This window comes from Scatophagus argus, chromosome 13 (assembly GCF_020382885.2).
Source record: "Scatophagus argus isolate fScaArg1 chromosome 13, fScaArg1.pri, whole genome shotgun sequence".
Classification (NCBI taxonomy): Eukaryota; Metazoa; Chordata; class Actinopteri; family Scatophagidae; genus Scatophagus; species Scatophagus argus.
This window is the reverse complement of record NC_058505.1, coordinates 6,905,192-6,922,052: the sequence shown is the minus strand read 5'-3', so window position 1 is coordinate 6,922,052 and position 16,861 is coordinate 6,905,192. Positions and strand designations below refer to the sequence as shown.

The window sequence follows — 16,861 nt, the reverse complement described above, 5'->3', positions numbered from 1 at the left end:
CATTTGAACAGGTGCCAACTCTCGCACTCACTCCTCCTCCTCCTCCTCATCGCACACTTTTACATGTAAACACAGAAAAGGGCTTAAATGAAGCTACAGATCTATAAAAGACCCTCAAATACCTGCACACTGGTACCGCTGATTACACACAGGTGAGCAGACTGCAGCCATGATTCTTCTTCTTCATTTCTATGCACGTCCCCTGCTTTATCCCCTCTGGCGTTGACTTTAAAATGTTAGCTTTTGTTCACCGAGTTCAGGAGCAACCTCTTGATGTGCAGCTGATCGGTGCAATGTGTTTTGTGCGCTTTGTTCTCGGCAGGTCGTGGTGATAAGATGAAGGCCATGCAGGTGATTTCCTTGACTCTGCTGTCTGTTCTTGCAGCCAGCGCCCAGGTTTTGAAGTTTGGCAAATGTCCCAAACCAGCTGTTCAGGCCAACTTTGATGCTACCAGGGTGAGTATTATGAGTATGTGAGTCTGAAATGAGTACGAAACTGTTAAACTTTAAGTCTCACAGCAGTTATATGTTCAGTAAGTGCGTGAAATCCTGCGCTTCCCCTGCAGTACATCGGTAAGTGGTATGAGATCCAGAAGTTGCCCACGTCCTTCCAGAGAGGTGAGTGCGGCACTGCTACCTACAGCCTGAAGAGCCCTGGTGTCATCGGAGTCCTCAACAGAGAGCTGCTGTGAGTACATGCCACCTAAACATAAAAAAAATGTAAAACTGAGGGTTTGAATATGCTCCTATTCCTCTTTAAAACTACTGCTTAGATTCATAATATTTTTGGAAATACAATTACTCACTCATTGTCCTTGTCAGCAGCAAATGAAAAGTCTTTTTATCCTCTAAATTAGAAAATAACTGCTCTGTGATGGAAAGTTTTCTCACAGGGCTGTCTATTGCTATAGCTTTTTTTAAAGCAAACATTGTACACATTTCTTTTCTTTTTTTTTTTGCCTTGCCTGTATTGAACGTACCTTGGCTAAAATTCACAGGCTAATCTTTTGTTTCAAATTTATGAAAGGAAAGCATTTTGTGACAAAGGGAGCATAAACAAATAACAGTGAAACTTAAACAAATCCAACTGCAAGAGAAAGGAAATACACGGCTGGATTGATTTAAAGTCTTTCACGTTTTTACTCTCTCCCCTCCTTTTAGCGATGATGGAACCATTAATTCTATTGTGGGCTCTGCCAAAGTCAAGGATCCTGCAGAGCCTGCCAAGCTCGAGGTCTCCTTCTATGAAAGTAAAAGATCTAATTCTTAAAAGTGTATTGTAACATTCGGGTCCAGTCATTCCAAGTATTTACTACACTGGCTGAGTTTTGACTCTCATGCTGGTCTCTCCTGCAGCATCTCCCCCCGGTCCTTACTGGGTGCTGTCCACCGACTATGAGGGTCACTCTCTGGTCTACGGCTGCACAGACTTCGGCCTCTTCCGCATGGAGCTGTCTTGGATCCTGAGCAGAGAGCCCACCTTGCCTGAGGAGACCGTGGAGGAGCTGCACAGCATCCTGTCCTCTGTTGGCGTCAATGTGGACAAGATGGTCCCCACCAACCAGGACGAGACTTACTGCAGAACCATGAACCATTAAATTCTCCTATTTCAGCCAGCGAGAGTGTGGCTCAGGCCGACTTGGAGTTGTGACATGACATCACTGTACGCAGTGCGTTGCGTATCTCCCCTGTCGATGTGTTCTGAAAGTCAGTGGAATAAACATGTAAAAAGAAAAGCATGTTGAGGTGTGTTTTGTCATTGAACCTACAGACACAAGTGAGCAGTGCAACACACATGTTTTTGTTCAGTTGCTGACTCCAGAAAACTGCAGCTATAATTTCTGCATTGCAGGAACCAGTGGTGCAGTACATTTGCTCAAGTACTGTATTTAAGTATAAGCTTGAGCTTCTTGTAGTTTACTGGAGTATTTTATGCTGCTTGATTCGTTACATTTAATCTACAGGCTCAGGTTAAAAATACAAAATATTGTAAAAAAAAAAAAAAAAAGATTAATTAAGAATTTGATAATGAATGCTTTTTTGAATGCAGGACTTTTATGTGTAAAGGAGTATTTCTACATGGTGGCGTTGGTACTTAAGTAAAAGATCTGAGTATATCCTCCACCACGGCCAAGGACTCACAGTAAGAGCAGAGTTTTATGCCCAAATTTGCTCTGAACACTTTCAGCTTGTTTGCATGTGAGATTTGGAGAGTGGCAGTCATATTAAGTCCACATGATGATTGTAGACATATTAATTCCTATTAACTGTGCTAAGATCAAACCGTAAGTTCATCAGATCTTCTAATCTATTTTGCTTGTATAAAGCTATACTTTGTTTAAGTCCTTCTGGTATTAAACATTTTAAGTAGAATATAAAAATTCAATAAATTTAAATCAATAAATGCTGCTTTTTTTTCCTTTTTTTTTGTGGAAGCCACGCTTAATGTGTGATACCGATTTTTTAATTAATTCTTTTCACAGCCAAAAAATCTACAATAACATACTGGCTCAAAACATACCACTTACACTGTATGCCTTTTGTTGCTTAAATAGACAGTAAAAGATCCAGTAAGGGCTGATACTTTATGAGTGAATGGATGAAGGATGTGGAGAATGTTGTACATTAGCTGTTAGTCCTTATATGTTGTGAAATCTTGTGTAAAACTATGTGAACCAAACCTTCTGGCTATCAGAGATCAACAAAGGCACTGCAACAAGCACCTCCATCATTTATCAGTATCAGACCACCACAAAGACCCACAGGAAGGTTAAAATCAATTTAAATAAGTTTATTGACTTTTCATGAGACATACAGTCAGAGCACACAAGCAACACTCACACCACTCAACAGTCTGAAGCAGAACCGTCTCAGTCTGTTTACTGGTTCATGGCACTGCAGTAAACTGGGTCCTGGTTGGTGGTGAGCAGCTTATCCACTCTGACTCCGATGGAGGACAGGGTGCTGTGCAGCTCCTCAATGGTCTCCTCAGGCAGGGTTGGCTGCCGGCTCATGATCCAGGCAAACTCCACATGCAGCACCCCGAGGTCGGTGCAGCTGTAGACCAGGGAGTAGTTGTCGTAGTCGGTGGACAGCACCCAGTAAGGGGCAGGGGGAGAATCTGGAGGTGTGAAGGGACAAAGCAGTTAGTCATCCCCGTTTATTATTGGTTTTCAAAATTTCTGCACTTAAAGCATTGTTAAAGAAGATGTTTAACTGTAGTTTAAAGTGTTAGAACAAGAAATTTTCCAGGGATCAACAAGGGTGTGTAATAAATTCAGGGTCCTTACTCTCAAAGAAGGAAACCACCAGCTTGGCAGGCTCAGAGGGGTCCTTAGCCATGGCAGTGCCGCTGATGGAGTCAATAGTCCCATCAGCACTAAAAGAAGCGCACAGTTTTAAATATTTTGAAATATATTGTTTGAGCACAAAACTTTATTTTTTAGTTTGTAATGTAAAACAGACCTCCTTTGTGTATAAACTGTAGATCCAAAAACTAAGTAGAAAATACTCACAGCAGCTCTCTGTTGAGGACGCCAACAACTCCAGGGCTCTTCAGGCTGTAGGTGGCAGTGCTGCACTCGCCCTTCTGGAAATTATGTGGCAGTCTCTGGATGTCGTACCATGTACCAAGATACTGCAGAGTAAGCACAGCACACATAAGAGCATGAAATAAGTCTTTGAGGTATTGGTGGGGCAACTTGTATCTTTAGAAGGTTTCATTTGTTAACTTCTGGAAACTAAAGATAACTTATTCACCCTGGCTGCATCAAATTTCTCCTGGACAGCAGGCCTCGGGCATCTTCCTGGCATGATGACCTGGGCGTTGGCTGCCAAGACGGACAGCAGAGTGAGGGAAATCACCTGGATGGCATTCATCTTTTCTCCACAACCTGTAGACATCAACATAAAAGTGCTGTATCCACTTTATAGAAGCAAAGGTGAAGCAAAGGTGAAGCAAAGGCAAGAAAAGGGGAGACTCACAGCACCCCTACCTGTTAGTGAGTAGCAGTGAAGTTTTGAGTATTGCTGGTGTTTTTATAGATCGGTGACGTGTGTTCTGCTAACACACACACACACACACACATCCACCACTGCCTGTTTACATACATGTGAGGCTATTTTGAGAAAATTATGTGAGAATTGGCACCTGTTCATGTTGATATTTTTTGTTTAAAGAGGTCTGTGGCAGAAAAAGATATGATTGACAAATTAGTGTAAAGGTTATATTACTCAAGAACACAGACCTTGGCTGCTGTTTAGCAAATATGTAGTAATAATCCTTTATATTGTAATATTTTCACACGGAAGTACTTGCCAGTGATGTAGGGTGTATCGTAGATTGTACTTCTGTGGTTTTTAAGTGCAACTCTACCTTCTTGATAATATACTTGCTAACCTTCAGGAGACCAAACCCGACCAGGAGAGTCTATATGGGGACCTTCCTCAAGAAAATTGTTAATTTTCTGGTATCTGGGGAATTAATTAGTGGTTTTGTTCCTGAAGGGAGAAATCAGGAGGACAGGGGAGAAGTGAGCATTAAAAAACAAGACCTCTGGGAGACTCTGCAGGAATCGCATTGTTCAAAGACAGGAGAATTTTTCATACATCGTCTGATTGTGTTAGCAGCCCTGTATAACCCTGTAAACCTAAAATGTAAAATTATGTTGTATTACTAGATTTCATTATTGAAGTACAATTACATCTAGGAATGCATAATTTAGACCAGGATATACAGTAATAACTTGGTTCTAATTTTGCCCAGTGGCCTAATTGCAGCAAAATAATTCCCCTGCAGCCTAAAAAGCATTTTGTCCATAGACCACCACGAAAGAGAAGTCAATAAAACTGTTGACAGGTCTCCTCCAACTGCAAATAACGTCAATTTTGACTCCTTCTATTATGAATTTGTTTTATATTTGTAGAATTTTCCACAAACCAAGAAAAGCAATTAAAACACAAATCTCTGACCTCATCTCCATGTAGGGTCTATGGTCCGAGTGGGCAGTTGGGGAAACATGACTACACATATTCAATGGGCCACATAACCAGGAAGTAACCTCGAATGCACCAGGCAAGCAATTCTCGTTGGATTAATAGTCGCCATTTTTGATTCTGAGGTCTACTTCTCTTTATACATGGGTGCAATTGTGGCAGAGACATGAGCGTCTCCATAGTGACTCTCACACCTGGCTGCGGGCACCTGTCATCGATGCATCGTGACATCATCAGTTATGAAATTGTTTTTTCACTGCGTGAGAAAAGGGACGTGTGGCGTGAGGGCATGTGAAAAGTGTCGATTGCGAGAGTGTCAAAGGTCAGTGCGTGAGAGTTGTCGCAGCCTCCCAGAGCCACTAACAAGCTTGTAGGCTGTTTGCCTTGATAAGGAATGAACCATTTGAATCTAACATGAATGGATCGAATGATACAGGGGATACCAACTGCACTGATTTCCATTTAACAGATATTACACCAAACACTGCTTTTTATTTAAACTTCTGTTGTCATTTTGCAGCAGATCAGCCCACCTGAGACTGTCACAAGGCACAGTATTCTTTTACTGATGTAGAATTTAAAGTAGATTGCCTGTCTATACCTCAAGTATCTCACTAAAATGAGCTTTATTCCCTTGATAAGAATAATTTTACCCTAGAAGTGTTTTTATGATGCCCTACCTCCAGTCAGAAGCAGGCTGATGTCTTTCATACATCTAATAGTTGAGGAAGGCACCATAAAAGACATTCGCTGAGTAGTGGCTATTTCCTTAGTGTAGTACGACTGGGATCTCAGGCTTTTCCAGTTATTTCAGGGATTCTTGATCCTGAGGAATCCTACAATCTGGGATCTCACGGTAATCAAGACCTAAACAGGATTTCCAAGTGTAAAAGACGTAATACTTCCACCTTTGAGGGATTACAGCTTTGGTGTGGATGTCATTCGATGGGGAGGAATACGGGAAACAGCTGTGATCCGGACACCAGATTGTTAGTACAATTAGAAGATGGACGATGTCAGTTGTTTATAGTGGCCCAGGGAATTTATAGCTGGGCCTGTTTCTCGAGGTTAAACCTGTGCTGATCCTTTCGCCTCACTGTGACTCTGTAAAGCTGAAAGCAAACAAGATGGACAGAAATCCCTCATAAAAAGCTTACACCTAGGAGACTCTTAAATTAGCGGTTTAGATGCCCTAATGCTCTGGTCTCTCAATTCCTGGGTCAGTTGTTAGTCTCTTTTCAGTAAAAAATTATGTCTTGCTTATTTATTTTTTTGGGACAAACTTATTTCTTGTTGTTATTAAAAACCAAATTGAAGGATGCGCATAAAACTATTTATGCAAGAACAAAAGGCAAAAATTACCCTCCATCAATATTCATACAACAACAAAAAAAATACCAACAAATCCTGGTTCCTGCGAGTTTATTCACAAATGCAAATAAATTCTGAAATATAAGTCATTAAGTCAGTAAACTCGGAGGTATTCCCACCCCCACGTTATCCGCTCGTGTTAGCACATTTCTGATCAGTGAAAGCCTCACATTCACGCACCATCCACTGATTTGAACAGGAGCTTCATTCCTACAATCTTAAAATCTACACTATATAGACAAAAGTATCCAGACAGACCTCTTTAAGGAGCTGTTTCACAGAGATTGGGCTCGGCCCTTTACTTCCAGTGAATGGAAATCTTAATGCTTCAGCATACAAGGATATTTTGGACAATGCTATGTGTGCAGAATATCATCTCTGTACACACACAGAGTAGAACTATGAATGAGCATGGTGGCACTACTGCCCGCTAAGAACAAAAAGGTGAGTCTGAGCACCTGATCAGGACTACAGAGATAGGAAACTTTACTGTTTGTTTGCGTTTTTGTGTTGCACTAAGCCCGAATTTACTGTAATGGGTCCATCCTGACCCCCATCAAGGGCATGGTGGTCTAATGGTGGTGGCACACATTCGACTCATCAGTGTCACTGTGTAACAAAGCATTGTTGCTGGCCAGATGACGCTTTTCATGTCTTCAGTTCTGGACAGGGCCAGAACAATGAGCTGCACAGTGTAGGCTGTAGGTTTGGTTTCAACGTGGGGGGAGGGGCACAAATGCACATTTTGTAAAAATTAAGGGGGAAACAGTGTATGAATTAGGTCAGCATTTTAGCAGCACTAGCACACTGATACTAAGTGGGTATAATGTTTACCATCTTAGTTAGCATCCTAACATTTGCTAACTGGAACTCAACACATACTAGAGCTGAGGCCAACTGAATCAGTTTTTGGTGGTACAACAAAGCACTGGAAATGAGGATTTGAACCTGATGATGGCAGTTGGTGAAAACTGCCATATCAAAACCAGATATTAAAAACTGTTTTACAAAAACATGATGAAAATAAGTTAACCAGGATGTATAAAGTCCTACCAACATGAACACATAAATACACACATGTAATAATATTACCCCTAATCAAATACATTAAAACTACCACACTGAGGTCGTATCCTCAGTATTTTTCCAGGAAATTTAAATTTAATTTAATAAAATTGAATTGCCCCGTTAACTGGATAAATAATATGCGGAAAATTTGGAATGAACAAAAAGAGGGAGTAGCTGAACTGCAGGTATTTGGACTAATGATCTCATGTCAACGAATTCTGGCTGTGATGGAGGTGAAGCAGGTCAATTTTGCATAATTGTAAGTGATAAAGTGTCTGCTGACTGTATCATTTCTCACTGCAGAACTGTCAGTTTTCACCTGGCGAAGGCTTAGCTAACAAACAACTGAGTGTTTGTGAATATATGTAATAAACAAGGCAGGACAGCACTGATCTCCACGTTCACTCGACTCTCCAGGAGCTCTTTGCCCTCCTGCAGACTGTAGAGGGAGACAGAAACACCATCCCCTTTGCGTCATTTTTGTTGTTTAGCAAATTAACCAGTCAAGCAGATAATTGTGCACACCTTGCTGCCCACTGGGCATTAAAAAAACATTTAAAGAAGTGCAGGCCCGTGCTGTAAGCAGCCAGTGAGCACAAACTGTCAGATTAAGAGGTCTGAGAGGATGATCCTGCCAACATTTAGGCGGATTTCTAGTAAATTACTACGAAGCATGTTTGGGTCAACCCCTTGGCACCCTGGGGAATGCAATACATCTGACACCCAAACAAAACATGTGAAGAAAGACAAAAACAAGACTGATCTGTAGGATTTTTACAGTCTGCAATCAGCATCATGTAGCCTCTCTGCATGAGGCCACAAGGCAGTTAAGGAGGGTTTGGCCATTTTGCCACTGGAAAAGGAAGCTGAGCATTTAGGTGTCTTAACCATGGTCTAAAGTGCTAACAAGGGATTAGTGAGGTAAACGTTGAAAGAGGTTTAGCACTCCATGCTTAGGACCAGTGCTGCTTGAGTAATTACACATCAGTTGCAAGGTGCAGCAAGCAGTTGGATGGGAGATCATAGTGATGTCAGGACAGGGAGGGCTTACCACAGGAGATAAGGCCATCTAATGGAGATGAAATGAATCGGTATTTAAAAGGTCTTTTTTAGTTAAGGCAGTTAGCTGGCAGCAGACCAGTTGGCTGGTTAGTGGGAAGCCATTTAGTTTGAAGTGAAAGAGGGACAGTAGAGAGACAGGTTTCTGTGAGCTCTCCAAAGGTTTTTACTCTACGTTTTTGACTTGTGTTTTTACCTAATTGGGACAAAACAAGTTCCAAGCTCTACTTGTTGCTTTAAGGTAAGTCCATTAAAACTTCCTCTTTTCCCACTCTCTCTTTCCAGTTCCCCTCATGCTTCTCTTTGTGACTGATTTGTTGGTGCTGTATTTTAGTTGCTGTAAGTTACATTTGCGCTGCAATTATTCTTGTACTGTATAACCACAAATTCTACGGAGCTTACTGTAGAGTATATGATAGCATACAAAGTGTCTAATGTCTCGGTGAGGTCGCAGAAGGTCAGTAAAGACTTTGAAATCCATGCATTTAGCTGAATATTTGCATCACAACAGTATAAAAATGCAAGACTTTGAAAATGATGCATTCTCATCATGCACAGTGTGAACAGTAAACTGCAGAAAAGGCTGCTCATCCCTCAGTAAGTGATTAATCTAAAGGCCAATGCGATTAGAGGAGCTACCTTGAAATCTGTATAATTAACCTAATAATTAGCCCAGATTCTGTAGAGACAAGAAAATAATGCTAAAATACATGATGAATTAGCCCTTTGTTCTTATCAGGTGCAGTGATTTGTGTCCATATTATGCTATATATTTCTGTACATAATATTTATATTTATATTCAATTCAGTCTTTTCAATCACCATCTTTATCAGCAATTTGTCACATGAACTTATGACACAAGTAATTCTTAAATCAATACCACCTGCAGCTCTCCACACAGGACTCTCATAAAATCTAATCTGTTTCGTGTAACTGGCGGAATATACATGATGGCTTGAGCATGTGTTTGTTGTGTGAGGGAGGATTAGGGAGGACTAGACAACACTTCTGTCTTGTCTGATATGACCTCCTCAGGGCTCCATCTAAGTCGTCAGCAATTTTTCCCTTTAATTCATTCTTGTAATGAGATTAACCAGGCAACAGCAAATCCAAGGAGTCCAATCCTCGGATTTGGCAGCTGAGGCATGGCCCCTGGTTGTTAAGGAAATATGACAGGAGTTTTTTGGGGGGTTTTTTTGGTCTCACCTGGAATGACAGTTTCACTCACAAAATGTTAAAGCCACTTGAAATTTCCCTGTGAGATTCTGTACCTGCCAAAGACGTTTGAGCAAATTTGGGTTTGAACATGTGTTACAGCAGGCTACAGTTTCGCTTAAGAGACATAAAACGAAACCTAATCAAAGTGTTAGCTGTGATCGAACAGGCCTTACAAAGGATTCCCCCAAAAGCTGAAGTTCCCACCAGCCCCACTTTGTGACTCTCACTTCCTGTCCGTTACATGAAGCTGGGCGCCCGCACAGTCGCACACTCCTGTTCTGGAGGCATTTACAAAAAAGACCCTTTAAACCATCTGAATGAAAAACATATTCTGTCTTCTGCACAATTAAACATTTCTTTTCAATAAATCGCAAACAAAGATGGCAGATGTAGACGACGCATTTCCTTTTGCACAATGAGAAGCACAGTTATAGATATTTTCGTCAGTAACATCAGCAAACCTGGAATATTATGTTCAAGGTATATTATGTTTAGTTCTTTTTTATATCTGTGGTGTATTGTTTTTGTAAATATGTCTGCATGTGTTTGATACTTTCATTATTTGGGTGTGTTGAGTGTTGTCCTGTCTGTCTATCTTGTTGCACTGTGAGCTCACCAAAGCAGATTCCTGACGTTGTTTATTGTACCGGCAAAAATTTTATTCAAGTCAACTCAATGCATTAATATGTTCTGATGTTTCTTTCCAATATTTTATTTTTTCAGTAAAAAAAAAAAGAAGAACACAAATACACTCACAGTTTGAGAGGAGGTGAAATATTTTTTTCATCCAGATGGTTAGAGGAGTCTCTGAAAATACCTTCATAAGTGTTTTTTAAAGATCATAGCGAATTATTTTTGTGAAAAACAGAAGACTCTGTGACTCCAATATAATACTAATCGATGCAGAATCTGGTGCAAACGCAGGCCCGTCTTTCTTCCGAAGCGACGCTCTGTCACAGTTGGTGGTATTTTATCTGAGGACATGTTTACTTGATGTCCCGTAAAGGCTCAGGGATCAAAATTACATTGCTTTGTTTGTATTTTGATTTAGATTACTGGATTATGATTATATTCATTCACTCAAACTCAACGTTTATAAAGTCCAATCATCTTGAAATAGGAAGAGTTTACAGCATCACACATTAAAAATTATTTGAATAATTTATTCCCAGCTGAGAGTAAGTGAAGGAGATAATACAGTAGACATGGCCCTGAGGTTCATGGCTTAGAGCCCACTTAGGAATTACAGAGACATGAATGTTGAAATACATGTCATTTGCTGATGCTAGATGTTATGACATTGGCAGAGACGTAGGTGGAGGCAGGGTGCATGTGTTCACACCACATAGCTCCACATAAACCGATTGCATCCCCACATTTATCCCCAAGGTGTTTTTAGGACATCCTGGGAGCTAATGGGGGCTAATAGGCTTAGCACGTAGGGCGTATTGTCCGGGATGCTTACAGGCAAGGTTTGCTGAGGGTAAAACTCTAAACGTGCGGATTACCTCCAACACATCCCTTTAAAGTGCTGTATAGCCAGGACTTAGCTAATAGGATCCTGGGGGTAGCAGGGGCCTGGGGAAGGTGGGGATGGGGGGGTGGACCGGCCAGCAGGGCGGTCTGCAGGCAGGTCAGCAGATGTAGCTAGCAGACTGTTGCTGGACTAATAGGAGGATTACAGCCCTCAGATTAGATGGGCTTCAGAGGGAACTTGAGTGACTGCGGATAATGCACAAGACCTCGGGACAAATCTTATGGCAGCACTGGTCTGGGGGAGGGGACAGCAGAGGAAATGTAACGTGAAGTACGTGTGCACAGTTTGCACATGTCCCATATACTCACAAAAAAATCAGTCAAATACATTTACGATCAATATAAACTTTTATCATATAAAGAGGTGGGTGACGAAATCTGTGCAGTGAATATTCAGATTGGTCTGTTCAGAGGCATATTGCACACTGCTCCCGGATTAGCAGAACTGGATTATTGTGCTGTCGTTTACAGTATCATATTTTGTAATGGGATTTCTGCAGGGTAGAAGGCTAATTGTAGGTGTCTAAGTCGATTGTGATTGTGTACACAAGCTGCTGGCTCAGCCAAGAACAATGTGGCCATTTGGTGTGTGTGTGTGTTTGAGTGATTGTAAGAGTGTGTCCCTTCCTTGCCACACTTGATGATGATGACCAAATGTGCTTGCCAGGATGTAAACATGAGAAAAATCCTCAACACAAAAGACAGTTTCTGCTGGTCTTCACGTTTTAAGGGGTTAGTATTAGGGTTAGGATTTAGATCTAGGTGTTATATTTAAGTTTAGGATTAGATTTACTTTATTACGAGGGCTAGTGTTAAGGGTGGTTTAAGCTTAATGCTTAATGCTAGGATGGTGGTAAGAGGAGAGAGTAAGACTCAAAGGTTAGAGACCTCATTTAGCCAGCGTAACTGTGTGTATGTATCCATATTGGCAGTTTGTTCAAGGTCCTGTTTTTTGAGCATATTTCACTGTCTGCGCTGTGTAAGAAAACACCAAAAATAAGATGAAAATAAGAAACTTCACTGACTTGGCATTGTAGGCAACAACAACAACAAGCAGAGATGTTGAAATAAGTTTGATTGGCAGAATATAATGTAAAATGTAATGTGCCTCTTTACTCCTTGGTATTTTAGTGAGATCACATATTCTTCTGGACAAATGACATAATAGCAAAAAGTTCATTAACAATCAGGCAGCTCTTTGATGTGTTGAGATTTGCTGCCCCCTTGTGGCAGTAATAAGAAAACACAAAACACATCCATCCATCATCAAGTTCAATTTTCCATAAATTTAGGCTTCAAAGCTATAAAATATCATGCAATATCACAATAATCAGTTTGTCAAAGTAGTCAAATATTCAGGTCTGTAGGAACGCAGCCCCTGATTTCACCCTCTTTCTAAACTTGAACTTCTACAGCATTCAGGTGGGGATCAAAGGTCGTGTGTGTCATGACCCCACGGGAGCAGCTGAGGAAGATGACAGCGCTGGGGGAGCAGGGGCCTTTGGATGAAAAGCACTGGTATCGTCTGGTCAACGGCATGTCAGCTGGAGGTGAGAAATGAAAACATAAAGGGGACATGGCAACATAAAAACATAAAATGTAAAAGGAACCCAAGTGAAACTGAACAACTTAGAAAATCCTGCAAAACTTAAAGACAGGTGCAGAACTTAGAACAACTATGACAATCTGTATGAAGGTAATTTGATACCTTTTTAAATTTTACATCCTCTGAAATTGTCTGAATTTGATCCCAGCTGGGAGCTCCTAACAGGTTAGTCTAACTTTGTGACCTTGTCTGTCATGTATCGATTCTAGCTGAGCGTTACCTGCTGCAGGCTCCAGCCTTAACAGTCAATGCATGTTTCAGGCATTGTTAGCTATATTGAAGCCACGACTTCCCAGTGACCTGTGGTGCTTTGCGTCTCTTGTGCAGAACTGAGACAGAGGCAGGAGCTGATAATGAGGAACCAGATGGCCATGGCCCCGCAGATCCTCGCACAGAGTCAGCAGAGGCTACAGGGGGTCCCAGCACAGTTCGAACCTCGCTTCATGGAGAGGTTTGTACCTGAATTCAGTCTCCAAGTGAAACAGTAGCTCTCTGGAAAAAGTTATAGATTACATGTGCATAGGTGAAGAAGACACTGCTGCACTTTTCTGCCTATTGTGCACATGTTTTTACTGAGACCAAAATATGCCTCAATTATCAACTGAACAGAAGTTATTGAACCTGTAAGCCGGTGATTATTTGCCTGTAAAGGCTCAAGTTTGATACCATACTCAGATGGCTGATTTTCCATGCTTTTCTGTCATCAGGGAGCTCGTTCCCCCCACTGAGATGGTACCATCTGAGGCTAGACAGATGCACATGGGACCTCACCTGGGTCCACCTCTGCCTCCACATGCCAATGTCCTGCCTGGGAGAGCTTTCCCTGGAGCGGGTGAGTATGGTCCCATGCACACTCATGCCTGAGAGAATTCCCAGTCTGTCTTAAGGAATGTGAATGAGCATTAACAGAGTCTCTCTCTTTTTTTCTGTCTCTCAGCTGGCTATGGCTTCTTGCCCACGGAGCCCATGGAAACGGTTGCACGGCGACAGGAGCTCATTCACAAGCAAAATATAGCTAGGTAGTGTGAGCAGATGTTCCACCTACACACTTGTCTGCATCACATTTTGCTTAGAAAAACACTGTGACATTTCGTGCATTACCAGGCCTTATTCAGTCCTTTCTGCTTTAACAAATGTGATAACTGTTGGTGGTGATCACTGTTTCCCTAATATGTCCAACATTTGTGTCTAATGTTTGTCTGTGCTCCTGTTCAGAATGGAGATGAATGCCATCCTGCATCAGAAGGAGCTGGAGAACGCCCATCAGAAGGGACTTATGGGAATTGATAATCCTATGTCGTACCCTCACAACCCTATGGCGTTCAGAGGACGTCAGCGCATGCCGGAAGGCCATGATGTCTTTGTCCACCGTCCCACCCTGGATGAACTGCACTCAAACAGCATACTCATGTCAGCCAGCCCTTACCCACCCATCAGCACGCTGCACAGAGAGAGGGGACGCAGGGCTGGAAGGAGACCGACCACTCACAAGAGTGCAGAGAGCCATGTGGCCAACCTGAAGGGCCAGACTGAAGATAAAAGTGTAGAGGAGAGTCCGGGAGCCACATCTGGGGAGGAGAAAGAGGTGGAGGCAAAAGGGGACGTGGGGGAGGAGTGTACCAACAGCAAGGGGCTTCATCAAGCAAAGATAGACTCTGAGCTCGCCACAGGAAGCAGAAAGAACTACAAAGAGGGGGAGCCAGGCCTGCGTAAAGCCTGTGTGAACAGTCAAGATGGGTGCTCAGATGTGGCAAACAGCGGCACAAATGATAAAGACATATCCAGTCAATGTTCAGCTTTCCAGGAGAAATTCATGTATCCCTCTGCTGGTGGGGCACTCACAGGCTTACCTTACATGTTCCCAGTCCCCGGAAATGGTTTCCTTCCACCTGGTGGGTTTGAGCAATACAATCCAAAGATAGACAACACACACACACACACACACATATGTTTTAAGAAATTCATTTCACATGTACGTTACAGTGCCAACAAATAAAGTGTATCATTTTTTTCCCAGGTCCACCCAATCTCTTTCTAAATGGTGATGAGGTGTCTGAAGACATCAGGAAGTGGACAGTGAATGATGTTTACAACTTCATCAATGGTATACCAACATGTTCAGAATATGCTCAGGTTGGTTTCCATCATTTTCTTTGACTTTTTCTTTTATCTGCTGTGTCTTTGTTGGGCTAATATGATATGATTCACTCTGCAGACATTCAAGGACCACATGATTGATGGGGAGACGCTGCCTCTCCTGTCAGAGGAGCATCTACTGGACACACTGGGGCTCAAGCTGGGACCAGCTCTGAAGATCCGCTCACAGGTGGGTGACGCAGACTTTGAGCCAGCATGTTGGTACCAGGATGGTGAAACTGAAGCAGCTAAATGTAATTCAGCCATTATTAATTTTATTATCTACACCCGTGCTCATCATACTGTGACATATCAAAATGCCTGCTGTGGGAACATTAGACTGGTTGCGTTGTGTTGATGATTGTGACCACCCCCTGCAGCAGTTTCTCTCTTCTTCAGGTGCATCATTCCCGATGCAATTAAATAAACCGCCTGTTGTTTAATATGTGTCTACTCTCTTTATTCCTCCACAGGTGTCCAGGCGTCTGGGCAACATGTTGTACATGACGAACCTGCCACTCTCCACTGGCACCCTGCAGGCCACTCCAGAGAAGCCCGGGGACCGCTCACCGGAGATCGGCTCCCCTGTTAACTGCAACAGTGAGGAGATGTTGGCGAGCCCGGGAGACCCCGATGTCCTCAAAGCCACAGAGCACCTTCACGAGGCAGAAAACAACTCCCCTCCGTCTGCCAGCAGTGAGACAGTCTGATCAGCTCTGACCAGGGCAGAGCTGCACATATGGCACTACCTGAACTCCTGCTGCCACAGTGGTGGATTTGTTTACATAATGATTAATTGGAGTGAAGATGCTTTTTTTTTTTACTTTTTGCTACCTGGACATTTAATGCACAGTTCACACTAGGCCCAGGTGTCTGCTAAATATTTATATTTGACATTATATATTTACACTTATTTTTAATAATAACTGTGGAATGAAACTGATGTGGATTTTGAGTTATGAGACAATAAGAGGGATTTTTTTTTCTTATATTTCATTACAGGCCTTAGTCTCTAAATGTCTCATTGTAGCTTTAAACTTACTTGTTTTTTAAGCTGCTAAGCATAGGACTTTAGAAATCATTTGGGAATGGTTTTATAATGACATACGTAAGTGCTGTGGATTTGGATGTTTGATACCTTTTTTGCATTTGTTGGATTTTAAATAAAGTGTTTTTCTACATAGAAGCCTGCAGTGGTGCCTTTTTGTTGTGGTAAAGAATCACATACTTTTAAGGGGGAAAAAAACCCCATAAAAGTCATGAAAACGAGCAAATCAATTTATTGTTTCCAGGATTACCTTCTCTACATGTATCAACCTGTTTTCAAAAGCATCCTCATAATACAAATAGCAAACAAGAACAAAAACAAACCAGTGACATTAATTCACAATTACGAGAAGAAAAAAAAACACATGAAGGAATAACTTGATTCCAAATAAGCAAAAAAGCTAGTTTTGAATAATACAAAATAGTTTATGAGGGGAGCATTAAAACAACATTTAGTTTTTGTTTTTGTTAGTTTTAAACGTGGCTTCTTCTTCCTTTCTGGTATCCACATGCGTTGCATTACTGCCACCTCTTGGATTTTAACAGCTTCACTGTAGTTACTGTCGCAGTGTCCATCTTTGATGTTTAAATAATAACTACATTGATGGTGTCCATCCAAAGTGATCCCGTTCACTACATTGGCCATCCTATAACTCAGATCCAGTTGGTAATAAGACTATGTTTCAAATTATGCTATAGGCAAAGGTTACGCATTCAAAATTTCAAAAGTAACAAAAGTACTGGGAAAAATACATCAGTACTACAACTTCGTCGTCGCTGTACTTTATTTACTGTAAATTAAAAAAATGTAGAAAATTAGACTT

General features: G+C 41.7%; 3 protein-coding genes across 3 annotated transcripts; 2 read left to right on the top strand and 1 right to left on the bottom strand.

Moving 5' to 3' along the window:
- Positions 1-1,739, top strand: LOC124069518 (apolipoprotein D-like). Its single transcript, XM_046408742.1, has 5 exons — positions 1-152; positions 323-456; positions 567-688; positions 1,162-1,250; positions 1,357-1,739. The coding sequence occupies exons 2-5, from the start codon at positions 337-339 to the stop codon at positions 1,596-1,598; spliced, it is 573 nt and encodes a 190-aa protein (XP_046264698.1). The 5' UTR covers positions 1-152; positions 323-336; the 3' UTR covers positions 1,599-1,739.
- A 1,006-nt stretch (positions 1,740-2,745) lies between these two features.
- Positions 2,746-3,909, bottom strand: LOC124069773 (apolipoprotein D-like). The gene is made up of 4 exons (XM_046409196.1): positions 3,760-3,909; positions 3,516-3,637; positions 3,291-3,379; positions 2,746-3,121 (listed from the first exon to the last, which is right to left on the bottom strand). Exons 1-4 carry the CDS (start codon positions 3,907-3,909, stop codon positions 2,880-2,882), a joined length of 603 nt encoding a protein of 200 aa, XP_046265152.1. The 3' UTR covers positions 2,746-2,879.
- Positions 3,910-12,408: 8,499 nt separating this feature from the next.
- Positions 12,409-16,154, top strand: samd7 (sterile alpha motif domain containing 7). Its single transcript, XM_046409150.1, has 8 exons — positions 12,409-12,798; positions 13,182-13,305; positions 13,562-13,686; positions 13,792-13,873; positions 14,070-14,746; positions 14,872-14,987; positions 15,070-15,180; positions 15,464-16,154. Exons 1-8 carry the CDS (start codon positions 12,696-12,698, stop codon positions 15,698-15,700), a joined length of 1,575 nt encoding a protein of 524 aa, XP_046265106.1. The 5' UTR covers positions 12,409-12,695; the 3' UTR covers positions 15,701-16,154.
- The last annotated feature ends 707 nt before the right edge of the window (positions 16,155-16,861 follow it).

Bases quoted from the DNA above. Each gene is read 5' to 3' on its own strand.
- LOC124069518 (XM_046408742.1), top strand. From the start codon at position 337: ATGAAGGCCATGCAGGTGATTTCCTTGACTCTGCTGTCTGTTCTTGCA. The intron at 689-1,161 runs GTGAGTACATGC...CCCTCCTTTTAG, and splicing joins GTCCTCAACAGAGAGCTGCT to CGATGATGGAACCATTAATT. The intron at 1,251-1,356 runs GTAAAAGATCTA...TCTCTCCTGCAG, and splicing joins CGAGGTCTCCTTCTATGAAA to CATCTCCCCCCGGTCCTTAC.
- LOC124069773 (XM_046409196.1), bottom strand. From the start codon at position 3,909: ATGTTGATGTCTACAGGTTGTGGAGAAAAGATGAATGCCATCCAGGTG. The intron at 3,380-3,515 runs GTGAGTATTTTC...CGCTTCTTTTAG, and splicing joins GTCCTCAACAGAGAGCTGCT to TGCTGATGGGACTATTGACT. The intron at 3,122-3,290 runs GTAAGGACCCTG...TCACACCTCCAG, and splicing joins GGTGGTTTCCTTCTTTGAGA to ATTCTCCCCCTGCCCCTTAC.
- samd7 (XM_046409150.1), top strand. From the start codon at position 12,696: ATGACCCCACGGGAGCAGCTGAGGAAGATGACAGCGCTGGGGGAGCAG. The intron at 12,799-13,181 runs GTGAGAAATGAA...TCTCTTGTGCAG, and splicing joins CAACGGCATGTCAGCTGGAG to AACTGAGACAGAGGCAGGAG. The intron at 14,747-14,871 runs GTGGGTTTGAGC...TTTTTTTCCCAG, and splicing joins AAATGGTTTCCTTCCACCTG to GTCCACCCAATCTCTTTCTA.